The sequence below is a fragment of the Phocoena phocoena genome, chromosome 6, assembly GCF_963924675.1.
Source record: "Phocoena phocoena chromosome 6, mPhoPho1.1, whole genome shotgun sequence".
NCBI lineage: Eukaryota > Metazoa > Chordata > Mammalia > Artiodactyla > Phocoenidae > Phocoena > Phocoena phocoena.
Window position 1 is genome coordinate 85,098,191 of NC_089224.1, and position 24,647 is coordinate 85,122,837.

At 44.3% G+C, this 24,647-nt stretch overlaps 2 protein-coding genes across 2 annotated transcripts in view; both read right to left on the bottom strand.

Moving 5' to 3' along the window:
- Positions 1–2,963: 2,963 nt before the first annotated feature.
- GRIN3A (glutamate ionotropic receptor NMDA type subunit 3A) overlaps positions 2,964–24,647 on the bottom strand; it is a 143,661-nt gene continuing 121,977 nt past the window's right edge. The window contains exons 7-9 of the mRNA XM_065878977.1: positions 10,052–10,216; positions 8,378–8,454; positions 2,964–3,662 (exon numbers count right to left, since the gene is read on the bottom strand). Of these exons, the coding sequence (XP_065735049.1) occupies positions 3,323–3,662; positions 8,378–8,454; positions 10,052–10,216 (582 nt within the window). The 3' untranslated portion in view covers positions 2,964–3,322. The remainder of the gene's footprint in view (positions 3,663–8,377; positions 8,455–10,051; positions 10,217–24,647) is intronic.
- On the bottom strand, positions 20,402–21,288 carry PPP3R2 (protein phosphatase 3 regulatory subunit B, beta). Its single transcript, XM_065879479.1, is given in 3 exon segments — positions 20,402–20,607; positions 20,610–20,706; positions 21,082–21,288. Coding segments are annotated over 3 exon segments (510 nt in total).

Genomic DNA, 24,647 nt, shown 5'->3' on the forward strand with positions numbered 1-24,647 from the left:
TCAGAGCTTGGAAAAAAATGGAGGTCTTTTTTCAGCACTGTGGCTCAGTGGTTAAGAATCCGCCTGTTAATGCAGGGGACATGGGTTCGAGCCCGGGTCTGGGAAGATCGCACATCCCGCGGAGCAACTAAGCCCGTGTGCCACAACTACTGAGCCTGCGCTCTAGAGCCCACGAGCCACAAATACTGAGCCCATGAGCCACAACTACTGAAGTCCCTGCGCCTAGAGCCCGTGCTCCACAGCAAGAGAAGCCACCACAATGACAAGCTGGTGCACCGCAACGAAGAGTAGCTCCCGCTCGCCGCAACTAGAGAAAGCCCACGCACAGCAATGAAGACCCAACACAGCCAAAAATAAAAATTTAAAAAAAAAAAAAAAAAAGGAGGTCTTCCTGATCTCATGGAAGAGAAGCCCACAATAGGAGGCAAGGTAGCATCCCTTTTCTCCTTCTTTACCAGAAAACCACCCTCCACCTGAAGACTTCTCTGATCCTTGTGTTTCTTGAGCCTGAGGGGAGTTGAGAGAACAGAGGTGGAGCAGAACAGGAAGGAAGGTTTTCAAAGGACCCACCATTTCATGAAATCTTTTTACAAAACACAACACACTGTTTCACAAATTGCAAAACACTGTTCAATTACCATTCCTACTTAACATGAAGACTGCATCATTTCAACACAAGCGATTATGCTTTGTTTTTCTTTGTCCAGAACATGGGGGCATTTCAAGCAATGCTGACGGCAGTAAGCCTGCTTTCAGCTCCTGCTGCTTCTGGCCACATCCTGGCCGCAGTTTTGGCCAAGTAGTTCCTCAGAAGATATTCGAGGAGCCGTGCCCTGGTCATCTACATGTTTGTGGATAGGCAGGGTGATCTGGCATGTTATCACCACTGCTCAGAATGCCTCAGTAGAGAAGCTTAAGGTAAACCTGATATACAAAAATCCAAACTTACAAAACAAATACATTACGGGATAATTAATTGCATTACAAAAGGATTCTTTACAAAAGAATTCACCTCTGGGTTCCTTTAAGTAGCCAACTTCTCAAGTACAGTCAGAATCTGAGCTGAGTTATAAAAAATGTCCAGGTACGACATTAGGGTCATGGCTGTTACGTGAGTTGAGGTACACCTACACGTCAGCCTTCCAGGCTGCGCAGAGGTTAGGGGTGCAGAGCATGATGGCAGAGTCTCTAGAGCATCCTTAGCTGTTGCAGATGGGTGGGGATGGCTAAGGGGCATGCTCTTCCAAAGGCAGTTGCAAACCTACTTTTGTGTCTGGGGTGAGAACATGGGAGGATGAGCATTTCAAAGCAGAGCTGTCCTTTCTGTTTCCGGGGATCACTGTTGCCTCATTATTGAACTGTTTCATCTGTGAGGTTGATGAAGTCTAACCTTAGAACCCGTCCACCTCCCTCATCAGAATCTCTAAGCCTATATCCACCCCAGCGTTTTCTCAGACAGCTAATTGCTGGAGTCTTATCTAATTGCAGCTTAAAGTGTTATCTTTCCTTGGGGGACTGGGCAGCTCTTGGTGGAAATGCAGGGACTGCATCCAAAAGTAGGGGAAGAAGTTTTGTGATTGAGGAGCCTTCCCAATGATCTGCAGCTTACAGAGCACGGTGCTTGGCACAGTGCTGAGAACTCTTTGTAGGCCTTCAAACTGATGGGGGCGGAGCAAAGATGATAAGCAACTGGGAAGATAAAGCGATTAATTGATAGACAAGGAAGTCTAGTCCTACATGGTGTCCTGGGGTGGGCGTGGCTGTGTGGACCGTGAATCATCAGGTGTGTGCTGAAGCCTTTTGAGAAACTCTCAGAAAGGCTCTTCTCAATTCTCCCCATGCCTGGAGCAGCCAAATTTCTAGAACAATGTTTCTTGAAGAGTAATTTTTAGGCCGCATGTCAGTCACCTGGGAGTGTTGGTAACAGATTTCTGAGCCCACATCCACCCCCTTTCCCATCTCATGCAGTCAGCATCCCTAATGAGTTCCTAGGTGACTGAGAACTGAAGTTCTGTAGTTCACGTATTCTTTCCCTTTCTGCGTGTCCAAGCCTTTGCACACCGGAAAAGGGATGCCTAGGCAGAGGGGAAACAGCTTACTCACATCAATCTCTTGGGGGCATTAGATGGGGTTTGGGGGAGAATCAGAGGGACCAGTGCCTGTTCACTGTTTCTCACAGATGAGGGGGTGTGAGGCTGCAAGACTGACTTGCTAGTGATCCACATAGATATGGAAAGCACAGGGCACATTCCTGAACCTTTAAGCTTGTGGTGTTCACAGGCTTGAAGCTCACTTCTGGGATTCCTATAGCTAAGACACAGGTGACTGCTGATCTGAAAATAGCCAAATATATGGCTTGCAGAACATCGTCCCTTAACTCACAGTGGCAGCTCACATGTCCTATGCAGGCAATTAGCAGGAATATCCCAGTTTCATCCTAAGGCCACATCCTTGCCTTGCTTTTCTCACTTTCCTTTCTGAAAGGCACACACTATAGTGGAGATGCTTAATTAGATTAGAAGTATGGGCCTATTCATTCCTCAGCGAAATTGCTTTTCTGGCCCCGAGCTTTTGTTTGAAAAGCATGGTATACATTTTAATGCCTCTTCTGCCTGTGCTCTTTCTGCTCACCACATCCCTGTTCCCTTTCATAGTGGCGTGTAAACATGTTCCTACCAAATGTTAGTCAGGATGATGTTGGAGATCCAGGACCCTTTCAAAAACATGGCTCTTGCCTGATCCAATCAATCCTTGGCCTGCTATGATGTGAATTAGGTCAGTTAAGTTTTCTAAGTACCCACCTTCCTGTCCTAAGTTTCTCTAGCTCTTCCCTGGCTCCCCATTCAGACTGTAGGAACAAATCTACACTGGGGAGTTATAGCAAAAGTCACAACCCTGAATAATCCCTCTCTATACTAAGATTAAAACCAACGACCCAGTAAGACACAGGTATGAGTAACAATTTTATCTCTTGTTGATAGTGCAGAGAAAGGGCTAAAAACCAGAAATGTTACTGTGGCACCAGGTGAAAAGATTAACAGGAGCTGGGGTTGTCTGGTTATTCACAGATCCCTCACAAGGTGTTTACTTCTGACGAATGTAAGATTCCTGCTCTGAGGAAGACTCCTACCCTGGAGACCTAGGAATGAGCTTGAGAAGGCTGGCTGCTGCTTTGCAGGCTAGGGAGAGCAGACTTGACCTCTAAGAAGACCCAGACCTCAGCTTCCCCCCACCTTGGTCAGTAGTTACAAAAGAGCATTACAAAGTGTCTTAAGGGCTCAGAAGAAGGCCAGGAACTGAGAAAAGAGAGCAGCGTGGCCACTTAGGGCTCACAAGTCCGATTTGTCCTTTGGTACTCTTCCAGCTCCGTTTTCCTGCTCACAGCCAGCTGCAGCTCTTGCTGGATCACCTGAATCTGCTTCTCCAGCTCTGAGAGCTCCTGCATCACTGAGTTCCGAGCCCCATTTAGGGAGTCTGCTTTCCCATTGGTGGTCAGCGAGGCAGGAAGCTCTCTTCTTCTTGGTGGGAGAGGGATGTCTTGGTGGGTCCGGAGGCTCAGCTGGTTTTGTCCCCCCTCATCACTGAAGATGTATTTTCGTCGATTGTCATGACTCAGATTGGACGTATTCCACACAGTGAGCTGACAGGGTCCCACATTGGACCTAGGAAACCAAGAGACACTTTAGATTGACTTTCTACTCTGCAGCTCTCCCCATCTTTTAGCTACTTCCTTGTGAGTAATATGGAACTGGGTACGCAGATAGAGATGGAGTCACAAAACCACGGACAGACTGCCTGCTGGAGTGTCAGGGGAATAAAAGGAGCCAATGCAATTCTTTTCAACTGATGTTCAGTGATTCATCAAGTCTCATGCTGTCCTGAAACTGGAATGCGTGTTGCACCTGGAGGGCTGATGGGCCAGGGTATGGCACATTCTTTCATGAAGAACCTTAGATGCTTTTCTATTCTCTTCCTGCCAGTGAGGCTCAGAAAGCCACACTGACCTGAAACAGTTCATGGCTATGAAGATGATGCTTCAGTAGAAATGAGATTCTGTTTATTCAGCTGCTGGACTCTAAGCATGGTCCTGCTGGTGGATACTCTAATATGACTCATCCTTAGCCCCACAGGACAACCCTGATGTTTACTAGTTGAGTTTGAGGAGAATAAAAGCATACAAGCTGCAGGTTTCAGCCCAAAGTGTCCCATTATAGGGATGACTTTGTGAGTTGAGAATGACAGTTGAGGTCTGAAGCTTAAAAAAAATAAAAGACCCAAGAAAGCCTCAAGTTCTTGCTGGAATCATGAAAGTCAAATTGAAATAGATCCTCTTTCAGGATCCTCTTTCAAGCTCGTGTCGAGCCACCTACCACCATCCTTGAGATGGCTGTAGACAGCAAAAGAGTTATTGCTGACCAGGCACAGGAAGAGGGGGTCTGGTTTCTGAAATACACTTTGACAGATGCAACGAGAAGAGCTTCTTGCTATAAGAACAGATTAGAGCCCTAAGCACATGGCTGCTAATTTCTTCTAGCCTTGTTGAAGGAGAAGGAGGAAGAGGAGGCAGAGGGGGATTATGACCACTTTTGCAATCTACCACAGGTCAAAACAAAATAGAAACACTCTATTAAGTCCTTGTGTCTTTGTTCCCATCCATGTAACTGAATCAAGAATTTATTCCTGGACTCTTACTAACCAGGAGGAGAAGGGAAGGACCTGCAGGGGAGGGGAAAAGGGAGAGATAATTAAGTGTTGATTCAGTTACATGGATAAGAACAAAAACACAGGACTTAACTAGGGTGATCCTGTTTCATTTTTCTGTGGTGCGTTGCAAAAGTGGTCCTAATCCTTCATTCTTCCTTTCATCCATATCCCTCTGCAGTGTGACTTAGCAACTCACCCTTATCAAGGGGGATTCCACAGGAAAGTCTTCTTTCCCTCCCCCTTGAATTTGGCCTGGTCTCATGACTTGTTCTGGCCAATAGAAAGTGGTTCCAAGTCTTGCACACTTCCACTGCCTCTATCAGAACCCTACTGCTACAGTGGAACCAGTCCAGACTAGTCGGGTGGTTGATAACAGACCATCGGAGAGAGTCCCCAGTCTTCCCTGTTGACCAGCTGAGGTCATCCTAGACCAGCCAGCCCTCTGCTTCTCCCTCCTTTCCCCAAGCTGGCTGTAGACACAGGAGCAAATGTGACCATGATCAGCCAAGTTTGGCCCAAATCAGTAGCCTGCACAGCTGACACATAGATTCATAAGCAACTAGCTGTTGTTTAAAACATTATGAACTGAGATGATTTCTCACGCAGCAAAAACTGATTGATACGTGCTCCGAGCCATTAAAACACACAAACACATTCCAAACCACTCTGCAGTTCTTTAACATTTCTCATGGTTTAAGGCCCATATAAATGAGCAGGGAGTACCACAGCCCAGCTTTCCTGTGCCCTGGGCTGGGTAAAAGTTCTATAATGAGCTCACTTACAGCTCCATTGTCTTTACACTGGGTCAAAGGTGTGGTTATAATTTTCCTTCTAGCCTTACAGTTCCCTTTAATTCTTCCTTCAAATCTTTTACTATTGAGTTTGAATAATTTCAAAACAATCTTGTTTGTGGCATGTGTTATTTGTGTATATATATATATATATATATATATATGGTTTACAATTTTTGTATATCTTGAGGTGAGAGGAAAAAGGAAAGAGGAGGTGTGTTGGAAACCCAGTGGAGTGAAGGACAGACCAAAATTTACATGAAATCACATGTTGAATAAACTAAGGACTATATATATAGTCTTTTGCAATATCTACCTTTTTCCTCTGCTTTAAAGAAAAAAGGAGCAAAATCTTTTCATACCATGGCCCATAATTTCCCCAGGCCTTTCCTCAAACCCATATGTTAGTAATTCATTCATTTATCTATTATTTTATTCACTCAATAAATAAGAAACATAGGGGAGGGATGTCAAGTTGCGGCAGATAAAGGTATTTGCATAGATATTCTTCCAAAGAAAAAAGAGGGAGAGAGTTTTTGAGCCAATGGACCTAACTCTAGGATCATGGAATGATTCATAGTGGGGAAAACCTGGGAGTTAGGCATCAACACATTTTCCTGGAATGTCCAGGCGACCTCAGAAATCAGGCAAATAGAATTAGCCAATCTGGTTTTCTCCAGAGCTTTGTACATATATCTGGGAATATAATATAGGAGAATGAGCAAAAGCTGGTTTCCATGACATACTCCAGGTGGCAGCATCACAAGTGCTCTGATGATTGACATGCGCCTCTGAGCCACCTATGAATGCAAGGTGATAGGTGCTGAATGCCAGATATGGTGTCTAATTGGAAGAAATGAACATGTTGTATTGTTGGCCTCTACAGTGTTTTGATTGTGGTTTGCAAGCTTTCCTCAGCCTTAGAGTGTAAGGCGACCAGTGAGTTAACTGAATTTAACACTAAAAAGCTTTCACAGGACAATTTTGTAACGCTGAGTTTCAATACTCCACTAGACCATTCAGAAGAGATGTGAGAGCTGTGAGCCCTCAAACACTCACTGTGTTTGAAAGGTTATAGGTGGGTGTTGGGTTGTAGGGAGGTACCACAGGAAACATGGGCCCAATAAGCCATGAGGGTGTGTTACCTTAGCTCCTTCTCAAAATAAGGTATTTCAGAAGGGAATCTGCCAACAAAAATGGATAAGCTGAGTGAAAGATGCATTTGGTTCTGAATTTAGGTGAGAGAAATGCTAATAGGAGTCATCTCACAGTTGGAAATGCGATCACTGGCAGCTCCCTGTTTCTATTATGGCTGGAAAACAAATGCTTTGTTATTATGAGATGGTGTCTTTGCTGCTATGTCTTCTTGTGTTCCTCTCTCATTAAAAATTTATGTTAAAAATAATTATAGGGCTTCCCTGGTGGCGCAGTGGTTGAGAGTCCGCCTGCCGATGCAGGGGACACGGGTTCGTGCCCCCGTCCGGGAAGATCCCACATGCCCCAGAGCGGCTGGGCCCGTGAGCCATGGCTGCTGAGCCTGCGCGTCTGGAGCCTGTGCTCCGCAACGGGAGAGGCCACAACAGTGAGAGGCCCGCGTACCGCAAAAAAAAAAAAAAAAAAAAAAAAAAAATAATTATAGAAAAAAAATATATGTAACACGACATAGAACAGCTGTGACCTGATTGGTCTGCAGCTTGTTGCTGATGGGGCCGCAGTGTGATACAGGAACACCACAGACCCTGAGGGAGAGGGGGGTGTGCTCGCTGCCTGGAAAGAGAGGCTGTAAGAGATAACGGAAATGATTCTGACAAGCTCGATGCAAATTGCAGAGAAGGGGACCGCAGCAGTCCCCAAGGAGGTAAAAACAATGAAAAAGAATCATGTTTTCCACCCCCTTTTCCTTGTCCTCTATTGTGAATAAGAAGTGTGAGTGTCAGGTTTTAAAATTACCCAGAAAGCCAAGCTTGGAGCTGAGGATCTGCCATAGATGACAGAGTTGCTTGGAGGAAATGCTGTAAACCGAGGCCTCTGGACATAAGAAAGAACCAGGAGGCTGTCTTAGGCAGCATGAAACAGAGGCCAGCCAGGTACTAGACCCAAATACTTCTAACATCTTTAGCCACCATGAATGAGGCAACAGTCTTCCACAGGCTGGATGTGGGGAAGATGCAGAGTTTCAATTTTCAAATGTCAACTATGCATTTAATGCTTGTTGCTTCCTATTAATGAGATGCTCTTTTCTGGGGAGCTTGTAGTAACAGTGCCGGGAAATGGGTTAAACAGAACACGTCTGTTGCATATTTCAAATATTCCTAGAAGTGCTGGAAAGGAGTGGGGAGTGGAAACATGCCAAAGGGGCGATACTGCATGAAACTGCCTGTGGTACTTATGAATTAAGTCTAACTTGTATTTTGTACACAATAATAGCTAAAATAGCTTTGTTTTCAGGGCTTTAGATGTGTTATCTCGTTGAATTCTTATAGCATCTCTAGAAACTAGGTACTCTATTTATCTAATTTTCACGAGTGAGGAAATTGGGGCATAGTGAAGTTAAATAAAGGACTCGCCCAAGACCACACATATTGTAAGTGTCAGAGTCAGGATTTGGATCCAGATGCTTGACCTTAGAGATCACACCAGCACTTAAGCCACAACATATATTGCCTCTACTGCATTTCAGTGTCCATCTATGTACAGATATGTTTTTTATTTTGTCTGTGCTACTTCTATTTGAGACCACGTATTTTTACTGATGGTGTTTATCAACAACTTGGTCCCGATTTGATTCATTATACATAATTTCCCTTTTGAGCATGAAGTTTCAGTTACATCTCTAAACTTTTAACAAACATAAATGACACCTGGAACCGGCCTCTTCTTACCTCTTTTCCACACGCTTAGTCTTGAAACGCTGCCGCTTTTCCTCCACGAATGATGTGTTTAGTGCTCTATGTAATCTCTGGCAGAAAGAACAGATGCACACACAGAGACTGTTAGAAACACGCAACCAGGGGACAAAGTACCCCCTGAGATTTAATCTCTTCACTACAAACCTAGGCCTCTTTAAACAACTTAACAATGATGCCGGAAAAAAGATCAATATTCAGTCCCAAATCTCAAGACAGCACAAATTCTAATTCTAAGTTATTATTCTACCTGGAGGAAAGAAAAGTAATTTGATGGGAAGCTTAGAAATACTCTGAGTTGTAAAAAGTTATGTGATATAAAGAAGAGTTGTCATAATCAACACGTGGCAAAGGGCCTGGCACAATTGCTAAAGGTGAGTCAAAAACTTAAGTCTGACTTCTTAACAGCCAAAACAAAGAAGGTAAGAACTCCTGATTAATTAAATTAATCATGCTAACATACAATGGAGAGGATCAGTTGTCTGCAGAGTCCTCCTTAGGAGACCAAATAGGTCCTAGGATGAAAGTAGGAACAACAGGGTTCACATGTAACCAAACCAATGATAGTGACCTATCTAGAAAAAAAGTACTGTGTTAACAAAGCAGCGAGTCAGCATAACAATGCAGGGGGCAAAGGTGGCAGAACTGGCAGCCTCACTACTGAGAAGCTGAGATAGTGCACTGGGAAGTAGGAGGGAGTCGTCGGGAGGTCAGGATGGCTCCTCCGGCCTCGCTGGACAACATGCTGGGCGGGGGGCGGGGAACTGCTGCCTTTGCTAGAGCTCCTTCATCAGTAAGAAGCCTTCGGAGTACATTTTGGCTCTCAGTGCCAGTTTCCATCAGGGTGAGATGTGCAAAGGAATACGCTTGAATGGTGGTCCGCCTGACATTTTCAGTTCTCTCTGTAAGTGAGTGTGTAGGTGTCTGGATTACATGAAGGAACTTTGATCCTGTGAACTCGGCCTTGGCACCAGTGGACTTCGAAGCTCTGGACCGTTGAAATGCAGTGAGAACAGGGGCTGGTAGGTTCATCTAAAGGGAAATGGACTTCAAGCTCATTTAATGGGTTTCAATTTTGGCAAGAAAAGAGTCTATAGGGGGCTTCCCTGGTGGCGCAGTGGTTGAGAGTCCGCCTGCCGATGCAGGGGACACGGGTTCGTGCCCCGGTCTGGGAAGATCCCACATGCCGCGGAGCGGCTGGGCCCGTGAGCCATGGCCGCTGAGCCTGCGCGTCCGGAGCCTGTGCTCTGCAACGGGAGAGGCCACAACAGTGAGAGGCCCATGTACCGCAAAAAAAAAAAAAAAAAACAAAAAAAAAACAAAAAAAAGAGTCTATAGGAAACAAATCTTTCACATCATCTCTTCAGACTGTCACTAAGAGAAGCCAGGTTAAAAGCGATGCTATTGCTTCCACTCTGAGCAACAGTGGAGAGTTATATGAAAGGCACGAGCATTATGGGATAGCTTAATTTAAGGGGCAAGTGAATTAATGGTATAGAGGGAACTCCATCTTGTACATTGAGAGTGTCTACGCAACCCTGGTTCTCTTGGTAACCTGTCATTTGTCAGTCTGACTTGGGGCCCTGGATTCTCCCATTACTGGGAATTCTGACGTTTAGGAATATTGGAGGAAATGCCTGTGGCACTCACCTGACTGGTGTGGAGCCAGTATTGCAGCCTAGATTTGTTCCTGATGCGTGGGAGCAGCAGCCTGTACACTATGTGCTCACCGATGGTGGTCAAGACAGAGAGACCAAATCCAATGCACAGCAGCACGAAGAGTCCAGAGAAGTGTTTGATGCCCATTTGCAAAGTCTGTGGCAGAACAGGAAAGGAAAGGCCATGAATGTGATGCTCCATCTGGTCCCACGATTGTTCACTCTTAGATGCAGGTTCTTTTTTGCTGGACCCAAGGAAAGCTGGAGACTGTTCCTCTGCGTGCTCCGCAGACATCACTAAACTACACTGTGAAGGGAATCCATCCAGGACTGAGGGCTGCTGCAGGGCACAATTCCTGGGGTGCTACTCACATACAGTCCTATTGTATGAATGGTTTCTGGAGTTGTGCAGAGGCCCTGCATCTGGACTACCCTATGGTCTCAAGAGAGACACAGAGAGATAAGACATTGAGAGAGACTGAGAATTGAAACAATTTAATATATCAAAACATTAAATAGTTATCAAGGAAAGAACCTCTCTCAGGGACAGAGAATGAGTAGATTTAAGGGGAAAAGATGACGAGTTCAATAATTTTGACATTTAGATCTGCCAGGGAACATGGAGATCATCTAGTTGAATGTCCTCATTTTAAAGATGAGTAACCTGGGCCAGAGAAGTGAGGGGAATTGAGCCAGGTCACAAAATTAGACAGCCACAGAGGAGAAAGAGAAGGGACCGATTTGTTGATTGCTTACTTTTTTTTTTTGCGCCGAGATAGGTATGATAACTGCAATTTATAGTTGAGGAAACTGAAGTTCCTGCAGCATTTAAGTGACAAAGCTGGTCTATTAGTCAATGTTTGTTTAGCTCCAAAGCCTGGGCTCTTTCTACTCTACAACAAAAGAGCAACAACAACCATAAATATAATAACTTTAACACCTGTGACAGGCACTTTGCTAAATGATTTACACGAAGTCCTTATGAAATACGCATCATCCAGTCTACGACGTCGATGACCATCAGTCCCGCAGAAAGAAAGACATTTGACACCTTGAGTGCCTACTATGTTCCAGGCACTCTCTCAAGTACCGGGGGGTGAAGATAGGAGGGTTTTGTCCCTGCCTTCAATCAGCTTGAATCTGGGGAGGAAGCAAACATTTATACCCTGTGATAAATTGATCCACGCCTCCTGGGTTTTGCAGAGAAACTGGCTCATGAGATAAGACTTAAAGTAAGGGAGGTAGAATGTGGAGGCTCGGGTGGGAATGTAGCACTCTAAGCTGAGGGAAGCAGAAACAAAGAATGTAACAAAGACATGAACTTCCAGCACAGTGATCTGGGGGCTTGTGAAATAGAGAGCTGTGTTCAGGGGTAGGGTGCAGGAGGCCTGTGTCCTGAGGGAGAAACAGGCCCGCACTAGGCAAGCCTAGATTAAGCACCTCACCCAAGATCACACAAACCAATGCTAAGGAGCCTAGGTGTCATTCCTTTGCTGGAGGCTTTTGGTCACCATCATCATCGACAATTATTTAGCACTTAACATGTGGAAAGCACAGTTCTGAGCTCTTTATCAATGTAGCAACTTGCTCAATCTTCCTAAGGACCTATGAGAGAGGTAATGTTACTGCCTCCATTTTACAGGTGAGGAAACTTAGGAACAAAAGAATGAAGTGACTTGTCCAAGGTCACATAACTAGTAAAGATCAGAGCTGGAGTTCACACCCAGGTAGTCTGGCTCCAGAGCCTACACTCTTAACCACCTCATTTGACTGACATGAGTGATCCTCCCATCCTCTTGATGGGTATTCCTTTCTTTCATTCTCCCCACCTCTACCCCCAGTCCTGGAGAAGCAGCCATTTGGGATGACTCAGACATGGCTAGACCTCCATGGTATGCCAGGAAGTCTATCTGGGGGCCCAGACTCAGAGGCAGAGTTTGGAGATTTCAGTCTTTGGGGAGCCTGGGTCATGGAATCTCTTTTCCTCCATGACACTACATCTGGCAGTGGCTCTGGACAAAAGATGGGTGCTAGGATCCCTGAAGAAGAAAAGACTAGAGGTGAGCAGGGGCATACAGTATGCATCAGGTTTAGGAGACTGGGACACAGGCAGGAAAACTAGCAGACACCTGAGAATGAAGGAGGAAGCCCAGCCTTAGGGAACAAGAAATGCTGGTCTAGGAAATGTGAGAGGTGTATCGGACCCTGAAGGCTACTCGGGTACGAGGGCTTTTCCTGGGACATCTCTGTACAAGTGGTGACCAACCTGACCTCCAGAAAGTATACACAAATGTGTTTGAAAACCTCCCTTGGCCTGGGCCTGTTGTAATGTATAGAGGATACGGCTATTACAGAAGGATTCAATTACTACTGCTGCGGATGAAGAATGCACTGGGGAAATTAATTTTGGACTTTCACACTAACAGCATCAAACACTCAGCAAAACACTAAACAGACTGGTGTGGCTTTCTTATAAGGTGCTGCCAAGATGAAGAAGAAAAATGTAACTTACGGTGAATCGTCCTGCTTTTAAAAGCATGATGTTCCCTGTTTTTTTGTGCATAACAGTAATTAGTCTCATTTTCCTCTTATTATCCCAGTAACAAAGAGGCTGTATTCAGTTTATTTTATACATTTCTTTCTTTAAATTTCTGTTGTTTACATCCACATGCTAACAGACTAATAGAAGTAGTTGCTGTGTTTTTTTTTAATTGGACATCTGTGTGCCAGACACCATATATGCATATTATGATCTTATAATAGCATTGTAAGTTAAGTATTATTATCCCTATTTTACATTTGAGGAAGCTGAGGCTCATTAACGACCATACCCAAGATCATATAAGCCAATAAATGGGGAAGCCAGGCTATGGATCCAGGATTGTCTGATGCCAAAGCCCGCACTGCCTTCAAGCGAACACCATTCACAGGTACCCCTTGCTATCTGAACTCTTACTATTCCCTGTTACAACTTGCAAAAAATTTTATTCAGAACACACCATCTGAATAGAAAACACTATAATCTGCCTTTGGGCACCAATGAAAATGTTTATACTGTGTCTGGGTCTCAGTGATAAGATGTACCGCTGCAGTTGTAATTCAGCTGTCCCTCCCCTAGGACCACACTACTTCAATGTGTTATGCTTTACATATGTGCATCAGCCCCACGTTATCAAGTGAAAACTTTTTGTCTGATAGAGTGGAACTTGCTCAACTTGACATTTATCACTTGTCAGAGGAAGAAGAGGAGCAATGAATATTCAATGTCAATCTTTAAAATAAATTTAAGTGATGCAGACAAAATAACGACTGCAGGTGCAAGTGACAGGAGCAGAAACATCTCATTCAAAAATGTAATCACAGCCCAGTCTCACGTTGTCAAGAGCTGTATCAATGGAAGCAAAGAAATGTAAACAGACATAAGTTTTTTATTTTCTTCATCCCATTACTTTATCCCACTTGGTAGCTCACAGCCACACACTTCTGGAGTCTCAAGAGCCAAGGAGAGAAGACTGTCCCAGGATTTAGCCGCAGGCAAATCTCAGGCATTTATGGCTTCACTTAGTCCTTCATAGGCTCACTCTAGCCCATCCAATCTCACTCCATTAACTCTTTAATCAATACGTAACCACTCAAAAAATTGTCTTGCTTGCTTATTTTATTTTGCTAAATGTTATTTATACTTGTTATATTTCTTTAATATTTTATTTTATTGTTCATTTACATTAATATATATCCACTGTACTGTGGTGGGAAAGCATACTCTGTATTATGCACACATGAATAACCACTGATTAAGCATTGAAGAACTGGTGTTTTAAATGCTTCATATTATGCAGAAATCATTGGTGGATTGTCATATATAACAATCCATGCATTGTGCATTAGATATTAAACACTAATAAATGTCTAAGAATGTTTTAGTGATATTTAGGGAAACTGTCTGGGCTTTTTGGATAAGGTGGGAAGACTTTATTGTTCATCTCATACAAGATAACAGAAAGAACTCCTACCATCTGGAAATTTACCAGCCAACATATTTCCAGGAACAGACTAGATTCAGATAAAGGGTGATGCCTGTACTATCAAAGGTTCTGATTGGACTCTGCCTAGATCATCAGTGACATGTAGAGGCCAAGACCACCAATTTTGTTGCTGCTAAACCCTCCTTTGCATCTTGCTCAGATGTGGACCCTTGAAACATCTGACAGCTGTTTAGATAACTGACTAGGTTCTGAAAACTCCAGCAAGGAATGCAGTTAAAGAATTTCAGTCATCATTTGCCTCAGATGTTACTGGTTAAATCTTATGATCTAAGCCTCCCTAGCCCCCACTCCACATCACCCACTCCACAGCAGCTACCGATTTTCTCTGATCCTCTAAAGAGTCTGTAATCATTGCTTTCAATTCCTCTCCTAGATACTTGGAAGCAGGATGAGGAGCAAGCAAATGCTGTTTCTAATTTTGAAGACATGATTTCTTTTTTTTTTTAACACCCCACTCACTATTTTACCCAGAAGAGAAAGTAGCTCAATAAAATTTGGCAGACTCGTTGTGTCTGTACATATAGCCCTTTGTCTGGGCGGGAGGACGGGCACAGAAGATGGAGACCTCGACCTGCATGAGGTGTGGGCTCCAGAGGTACCGAGGACAGCTATCGCGGGAGAGAGTTTGCCTGGCTGGAGACAATGGGGTAAGATTGTGCGATGTAATCATGTAGGATTTCTAAAAAATTGTAACAACAATCATGAAAAGGGATAAAGAAAACATTCACTCATAGAATCTGAAACTTTCTCATCAATGAAGACTGAAAGACTGAAAGATTACATTTAACAAAAGAAACAAAAAATGATTTGCAAAATCCAGGGAGACACTGCATGAGTGAAGTTAACAGTGCTCACACATTTGGATAAGAAAATAATCTAGATGGACAGTAAAATTAGGGTCCGCAGGAACTTCCCATCACATCCCTGGTCCTGGGGGCTGTGGCACCTCTGTCTCTTCTAACCTGCAATCTGCTTAACAGCTCCTCAATATGGCACAGCCCAGGTTGCTGAGGAGATGCCCCCTTTCTGTTCCTTGTGCTCCCAGAGCCCCCGCCCCTTCTAGGTTTGGGAAACCATCTTTTAGCCTTGGACCTGGTGCTGAATGTGCTACATTATCTCCACTGTGCGGTCTTTTGAAAAGTCTTAATTTATTAATAAAATAACTCAGAAAAATATTTCTAAAAATTAAATTTGAGGTGATTACCATTATCCTTTTACTATATACTTTCAATTCTTCATTTTCTCTTCTGAACTACAACCATATGCGCATATATTTTCCAGAGTTGTAAACTCTGTTATATGTTAATATAACAATTATGCTTTTTAAAAAACTTAATCTAAAAATTTATGGATTTATACAGTTATTTTAGTTATTAACTTTAATAGCTTTATATTATCAGTAACTATTATTTTATCGTAATTGAGTTTACTCCCAAACTGTCAGGTATTTAATATTACTTATTATATATATATAATAAATATTGCCACAATAAAAAATCTTTTGCATATAGCATTTAAAAAGTCATTTTTGATCCTTTCTTTGAGATATATATTGCAATGGGTGGGATTACCAGGTAAGATCATATAACCGTTCTGATGCCTTGTGATGTGTGAAATTGTCCTCAAGAGTGTGAAAACCATTCCAAGTGATACCCAAGATGCCCCATTGCACAGGATGCTCACATCCTCTCCAACCCTGTTTTGCAACTAATCATTTTTTCCTGTTTTAGGTATTCTGATTTATATTTATTCAATTTTTCTGGCTACTTTTTCATGTTTGTTTTTCCTGTTGCCCCAGGTATGTATTATATATTTATATGATTTGCCCAATTATGCATTTCAGAAAAGGCATGGATTTTTACTGAAAAAAGCTATTAACCCCTTTCCTAACACATTACATATGTGTCTCAATTTTTAAGTTTTCCTGTTAGCTTTGTTTTGTTAGATTTTATTATACAGGTGTTTGAATTCTATATGGCTCTATTTGTTTTGATTATTGGAAACTCTTCTGTTGTTCAGTCATTAGAAATAGCAGTTTTGGGGATGTTTTATGACCAATTGCTTTATTTCTGAAAAATAATGAACACTTCAGTCCATCTTGAGCTTTTTTAACAAGAGTGGAACATATTGCTTTGTCTTTATTGAGACTTTTGATTTCAGCCCCATGCTGCAGAGGTACCTTAGCCAGTAAAAGGCCACTCCCATCCCGGGGTGGTTTGCATTCCTTTATACTAATTTTGATTTTTACTTAAAATTCTATTTTTAAAAAAAATGTTGGCAACATACCCATGCACACACACATACACAAAACATTGTGAGAACAAACACCATGTAAAACTAACAACAAAACAACTTATTTGTGTGTCAGATTTAGTCTAAGAGCTGTCAGATTGTATCCTTTATCTACACAGCTTTTATTGCTGCTCATGTCGCTTCAGTGTTATGGTTTTTCACTATGAATCATCTAGTGCTTTAAAGCTGACACATGGTTTGTCACTATTTACACAGTCACCAGCCAGTGGAAGAGCTAGGGCAGCCAATAGGAAAGGAGAGAGGTCCAGTTCCGATTCTCAGTCTAGCGACCTGACTCCTTTATCATGATGCCACCTTGTCTTAAAAAACATCCAAGCCTCTCCCTTTTCAAGGCATGCAAAATAGATAAAACATAGTAGCCAGACTCAGGAACCACTTTAAGTCCTAACAGAGAGAATCAATAAGCATAAGTGAAGAATGGAATTTGTAATAAAAAAAATTCCTGAAGGTTTTTCCTTGAGAATTCCTCTGAAGCAAGATAGATTTAGAGAATAAACCAACTACGCTAAGGCCATATTTTTTCCTACATTTCAAAAAAAAGAGAAGTGTCTAGTGGTTTGGGGATTGCAACATATGGTAGAGGGCAGACACAATCCATTAATATATGATTCACAACAACGTAGTGTTACTGGTGTCTACAGCCTCAAACATATTGGTTGCTGTTACCAGCTTAATCTAAATACTGTCACTTATTTCTCAAGATGAGATGGAGGTGGATGATGATGTAAGACTGCCTTGCCTAATACTTTTAATTTTTAATTTTTTGCACTGTATAGAACCAAAGAGGTAGAAGCTGCTTGCTCCTTGACAAGAAATTCACCTCTTTGTAAAAACTGAGGCTTGGTTTGATTATATTAATCAGACTATCAGGAATAATTTGAGGCAGGTAAATACAAAAACCATAAAAATAGGAAGCAATGGAGTGAGGTGAAAAAAGCTCAGCATTTGGGGTCACAGAGCCTGGTTCAAGTCCTCACTTTGCCACTTACCAGCTGGGATATCTTGGAGAAGATTCTAGATCTCTCCATAGCATCATCTGTAAAACTGAGATGATAGCACCCACCCCACAGTGTTGTTATGATGATTAAATGATACAACAAATGTAACAGGACCTGGAACAGCTGTTCAATATGCATTAACTACTATTATTACCCCGAGGAACTGTACAGAACTAGATTTGTTGGCAACTGGCAATTAACAAAGAGAAGAATCAAAGCATTCTAATTTGGAAGTAAATGTGATCTCTCTTCCCAAATATTCATACAGTCAGATCTTTCTAGTTGCTGAAGCTAGAAATAGGCTCACAGTTCCAGGTCACTGCCACAAAGACTTGGGTAACTATATTAGGTAGACTGATCAAGTAATTAGCTTGTGAATTCCAGCCACTCTAGGAGCTGAAATAGTTTTCCTCCTCTTGTTAAATTTGAACATGTAATCCAACATGTTTCAAACTCTCGGTCCTCATTTTTAATTTCCATATTTTAACATGCACATTGCAGAGTATACAAATAATGTCTCTCTTTCAGAAATCCTCTTCCCTGGCATTACACAAGCTCACTTTTCTCATGCAAGGTTTCCTCCACAAAGTCAAATAGGTTGGGCTAGAATGAGAGTCTCACTCTTTTAAACTTTCTCCAGTCAAGACATCTGTTATCCCCTCTGCAAATGCAGGGGTGGGGAAGATCTTGACATTATTTCCATTGTTTCCTTTCTGGATTAGGATCACACAAATGTCCAGCTAATCTGAGAGTGGGTGTGGCTAAGTACTAAGTAAGCGTTAGAAAGGAACCAAGAGGCCTCCTTCTCCCTTATATATTGATCTAGTAGAAGAGGACGAAAGGGGGAAGGGAAGGCCATGGGTAGCGTGAAAGTTTTGTGCTCTAGCACTTTACATGTTTAATCTTCTTGAATCCTCAAAATAACCTGGAGATGGATCTTCATTTTAATCAGGAGAAATGACACAAGGAGGTTAAGTAACATGCTCGTGCTCGCACAACTAATGAGAAGTGACTGTGTTAAAAACCCAGTTGTAACTGCATCCAAACCCAGTCTGAGTCTTTGAACTATGTTACCCTGAAATGCGGGTAAGACTCATATAACTACAGGATTGGGAGCATTTACTGATCATTAATACATTTATTTTAGGACTGCGCAGGAGGTTAAGGGGTTGGATACCTATTCTTTGTGGTTCATAAGTAATTTATTAAATAAAAAGTATGGCAGCGTGCCTTGGTAGATGGGTGCTCGGATAGTAACTCAATTTGTGGATTTACTTGTCCCACTTTTGGGTTTTATTTTTGCGGGGGGATGGGGGGCAGGGAAGACTAGCTACCAGCCTCTTCGAAATATAAGGATAATTAATCTTGAAACAGATCTTTCTTGTCCTGAGAAAAATCACCTGGGTTTTGTCCCTTGGCTTAGTACATGTAGGGAGAGTACGTCTCATTGTCCTGGTATTCTGAGAGCCTTAAGCACCTTCTACGGGGATTGGACCACTGTGAGAAACAGGCCTGATGTAAAGTGGCAGACATTGGGACCAGTCCTGTCCCAGCTCTTCTGAGGACAGCTTGTTCTCCGGGATCTGACAGTAGTAAGTTGGACCACAGAGAGCTGGTAACATCTAGGGTGCAGGCAGCAGTGTACTTACTGGTACACTGGCTCTCCAAAACAAGCAGAAGCAAAACAACTAAAACTTTCTGCTTTTTTCTGTGAGGTAGTTACTACTCCCACTATGGCTGATTTCAAGCGATCGACATGACATCACTGAACACGGGGTTGGGGAGGGATGTACACGCTTTGATTGTCACCCAGTATGAATAGGCTCCAGCACACCCCTTGGCTGCAGGTTTATTAGGGTGTGAGGGACTCTGGGCTGACTGTTACATTAGAGAAAAGGCTTCCCACCACGGGAGAGCTCTTGCCTTCCCTGCCAGGTGCAGGTCTGATTTTAAAAAGTAAGCTTTGTTAGTGTAGACAGCGTCCACCCCTGCTGCAGAGGTGTACCTGCTCATCTCTGCATCTTCTGAGTGCCAGGAGCAACACCGCTTCAGCATCCTAGGGAGAGTCCACTGCAGCTGGAATCTTCACTGCCTCTGCTTGTGGGAAGAATGACTCTGAATGTGGCCTATTCTCTCCAACTGGAGTGGGGCTGAGTATTGGAGGTGAGAGAGCTTCCTACGAAGTTCTCTGCCCTGTTTGAGTGGAAGCCCCATTAACTGAACTTAACACTGGAGTGGGCAGCCAACCCTTAAAACCCACCTTCACTGAGACTGATCGTTAGACTGGGCATTTAGTCCAGTCTTAGCATTTCTTACAAGAGCCCTGAGTTTCTGCTCTGAAAAGAAACTGTTCAGGAGCTGGAGCCATGAGATAGGAGGAGCCTAGCTGGATTCCTAACCCTCAAGACATGCTCGGGGATTTCTGGATGTACCATGGGGAGTGGGCTGCGGCTTTCAAAAGCGAAAGATGGGTTTTTGTTGCCCAGAGAGAGGTGATTAAAAGATGCTCAGCCAAGAGAAATATATTCATCCCTGTTGCTACAATAAGTAGATAACAATCTGTCAAAAGATGCCTGAACACCACAAGTAAATGAAAATAGTTCACCTAACACCTTTTTGGAATTTTTCCCCACATATGAAACCATGAGAAGTAAAGGAAAAGATGTATATTTTCTTATTTTTGAACTTTAAAAGTTATTCTTCACTCTTTATAGTTTGGCCTCTGAATGAAAACAAAGAAGAAAATACGTTCATAAAAGCCATTTCCTTTTCTTCCCCTCCATGCTCCTTCATTATGTTCTCCCTGACTTAGGGCATTCCCAGGAGAATGAATAACACTGAGGTGGGCAAGAGGTTGGTGTTAGAAAATGTTGCTTCACAAAGAGAAATACTTCCCAGCAGGTCAGAGAGACGGGTGCTGGGCCTCTTGAGCTGATCTTTGAGAAGAAAGAAAAAGTCGTTGTTGGGTGGTGCTCTTATAAAAGCTCACACAATTGTCAGCAACTTCTTGTGGCTCTCCAGGCTTCCGACCGCAGCACTGAATTCCTGGAAGGATATTTTCCCACCGCGATCCTTGCCCAGGACGATGATGGTTTTGTCCACGAGCTGCTGTAACTGCCAGTCTTTCAGGTTGTCCCCCACCATCATCGTCAGCACCTGGAAGGGCTCCCTGCTGGAAGTGTAGCCGTCTTGTCCATGTTGTAGATGCTGAAAGCAAACCTCAGCTTCTGCTCCTTGTCTCCCTTGACACTGAACTGGGAGGTCCCCAGGATGAATTCCCCGAAGTCCACCTCTCTATTTTTATTTATTTATTTAACATTTTTATTGGGGTATAATTGCTTTACAATGGTGTGTTAGTTTCTGCTTTATAACAAAGTGAATCAGTTATACATATACATCTGTTCCCATATCTCTTCCCTCTTGCGTCTCCCTCCCTCCCACCCTCCCTGTCCCACCCCTCTAGGTGGTCACAAAGCACAGAGCTGATCTCCCTGTGCTATGCAGCTGCTTCCCACTGCTATCTATTTTACGTTTGGTAGTGTATATATGTCCATGCCACTCTCTCACTTCGTCCCAGCTTACCCTTCCTCCTCCCCGTGTCCTCAAGTCCATTCTCTAGTAGGTCTATGTCTTTATTCCCGTCTTACCCCTAGGTTCTTCACCACCTCTCTATTGCCGTCTGTGTCGAAGACGACTGTCACTCGCTGCGCCAATGGGTTCTCCTGTAGCTCCGGCAGGGACATGAACTCCTCCACGCTCAGAGCGCCCGAACTGTCCGAGTCCAGCTTCTTAAACCGCTTGCCCAGCCGTTTAATTTCGTCTTGGTCAAAGTGGCAGCACATTTCTAGTGGGTAACTGGACTCATTTCCCATTGTGGAGCCAGTCTGCTCATAGGGTCAGGGGAGGGAGCAGGGGCGGTGGGCGCACGCAGGGCTGGAGAAGGACTGTTACGCCGCCAGGTGGGGGGGGCTGGGGGGGCGGGCTCGTGGGACCCCCCAGCACCGTCTCCTCTCACCCCTCCCTACCCGTTCGCACGACCAGGCAAGAAAATGGGCAGTTCTGGGAGCCAGGCGGGGGAGTGGGTGAGCAGGGGGAGAAGAGGGGGTGGGAGGGGGGAGTTTGCGGGGGTGGGGGGGTAAGATAGGAAGATAAGTAGGAGAGGGGAGCTAGGGGGAATGCCCGGGACAGGCTAAGGGCAGGGATACCTGCTTTCTTCCTTCTCTCGGTACCTTAACCCTTATCTCTCCTGCCATTTTTTTTTTTTCTCCTGCCATTTTTAAAAACTTTCTCGTGTCACTTTTCCTTCTTCCCTTGGAAATTAAACCCCAAGGGGGCGGGGCCGCAGCTGTATTAATCACCACGGTATCCCCAGCATAGTGTCTGAAATGCAGTATGTGCTTAATATATGTTATATGACTGTGTAAACGGCAAGCAGGGGCTCTTGATGCTTATTTGCAGGCCTAGTGTAAGGACTAGATGAGATAATACATCAAAGCATTGATGTCTTGTATACATCAATAGCTGACCCTTGAACAACATGGGTTTCAACTGTGTGGGTCCACTTATATGCAGATACTTTTCAATAGTAAATACTACAGTACTACAAGGTCAGCAGATGGTTGAATCCTCTGAGACAGAACCGGGGATACTGAGAAAGGATACCCAGGGCTGACTATACAAGGATTTTCCACTGAGCAGAGGGTTGGCACCCCTAACCCCCTGGCATTGTTCAAGGGTCAACTGTTTCTCCTAAATTTTCTGGGAGGGGAAGCCAGGATTGACATCCTTCTGGTACAGTGGCCAATGACCTTTTTTGGAACATGGGGTTCAGGGTCTTTGTAAGAGACCACCCAGATATTACACAAAATTTCTCACATGGATCATCTACAGACAGTAACACATTCTTGAGGACTATACACAGTGCTGAATTCAGGGCCCTTTTCAAGAAGACACAGGTCCCAAGACCATAGCCTCTGTCACCCTATTACAATACTTCAAATCCATCCTCTCATACCCAGTCTTTATCTTTGTTGGGCTAGTGCCTGGTGGCTGTCCTGCAGACCACTTTGGGGAATGGCTGTAATGTGTCCTGAGAAGCCTCTGCCATATTTTCAGAGTAAAAGTGGTCCCTAGGCTGTCTCACTCTTTCCCTCGTTGCTTCAAGTGGATTTGTCCTTTTTTGTTGAAGATGAATCTCACCCCTGCCTCCCATATTCCTTCTTCCTTTAGGAAGACATCAGTTACTCCAAATGCATACGAAATACATTTGGTACAAGAACAATGCAGCTCTAAGGGACTTGGGGGACTCCCAGGACACTAAATCAAACTGAAGGGGCCACACCCTCTCTCATTTAAAAAAAGGTGGCCACCTTTTCTGTGCTTTAGTTCAGCCAAAATATCAGCCTATAGGTAACCATGCTGAAACTGGCACAACAAAGCCATGGAATACCTTACCATTAGATCTACACAGTTAATTCCTGACTGAATTAACTAGGTCTTAAAGAAGCATGGTAGGGTGGAAAGAATTTAGAATAGTATAATAGGGGCGGGGCGGCGGCTGTTAGCGCGAGACCGAGATGGGTAGCGCGAGACCTCGAGACCGCGAGACCTCGAGACCGCGAGACCTCGAGACCGCGAGACCGTTAGTTTTTGGCGATTAGAGGTCTCGCTCTGCAGGCAGTCAGCCGCGCTGTGGTCCCCATGGTAGAGAGTGCGGTGAGAGGCGAATCGCGGTCTTCTCTCAGGGGCCCTCCCTTCCAGGCCCTCTGGCCTCGAGCTGGTGGGTGAGCCGGGGGGCCCGCGGACAGGCTGAGGGCTGTGTCCTGCAGAGCTCCAGAGCCCTCGCCATGGCCCCCTACTGGCCGGGCCCAGGCCTTGAGGCAGCAGCGAACCTCTGCCCCATCCCCACCTGCGCCACCTAGTGGCGGCGGCAGTCACCGTGGGTCACCGTCCGTGGGACCCGGCCCTCGTCTGGGGGGCCTGAGGAGCCTGAGGGCCGGCTTGGTCCAGGGCTCCTGGTTCCCTCAGTGATGACGGCTGCGCAGGATCTGGGGACCTGGCCCTGAGGATGCTGCCAGCTGAGCTCTGCCTCTTCAGTCGGGCTGGGCACTGGCGGGAGGACCCAGACTGAGTGCTGGACTAACGCTCCCGGGCAGGGTAACCGGCCCCTGCAGGGACCCACTTCCTCTTAGCCAGGGCCTGGGCCTCAGAGGGCGAAAGTCGAGCCTTGGGACCTTGTAAAATGAGGGGTAATGATGTTGCTTTGCTTACAGAATTTGTTAAGTGTTAAAAGCCGCAAGGAGGCATGGAGACAGAACTAGATGCCTACCCTTCCCTTTCTTGTCAGAACAGAGAATAGCATTTGTTTTGGTGAGGTTTACCGGAACACCATGACCTCAAGAACAAAGGATCTGACACCAAGAAGTCTGCATCAACTAACCACGCCCCTCCCTCACCTTTCCTATAAAAGGGCTTTGCTGAAAGCTTTCTGGGAGTTCGGCGTTTTCAAGGTATGAGCCACCCGTCTCCTTGCATGGCCCCGTAATCAACCTTTCTCTGTTCCAAATTCCAGTGTTTTGGGATTGTTTGGCCTCACTGCGCATGGGGCACACGGACTTGCATTCTGTAACAATAGGGCAATCAAATCTTAACTGTCCACTTAATAGCAGTAAACAACTTGGAGAAGTTGCTTAATGTCAGTTTTCCCCATCTGTAAAATAGGGCTAATAATATATTTTAAACAGTTGTATGAGGATTAAAGCTGTTACTAGCCAAAATGATAAATCATTATTATTGTTGTTATTATTACTATTTACCCTGCTGGTGGAGATGAAGGCTTAAAGAAAGAATACTTGGCAGCCTGGGCACTTAAGTGTATGTGCATTCATTTAATGAACACTCCTTGTGTACCGTGTACAATATGCCAATCGCTGCTCTAAGCCCTTAGCCAGCATTAACTTCAGCTCCTCCAGGGCACTGTTCTTTGGGGACTGATGGCAGATTTTCCATCGCAGGCTTGAGGAATGCAGTGACGGACCTCACTCGTACTCTTATGGAGTCCTCTTGGTTTTCTCCTGAGTAATGCCTTGATGGTTGTCCTTTAGGAAGGAGTCATCAGTGTGGAAACTCTTAAGTAAGTGTCTTCCTCTATACGGTGTGGTATTAGGAGGTAGCGAGGGGCAGTGGTGAGAGCATAGGAATTAAATAGACCAGGTTCCAGTCCCTGCTCTGC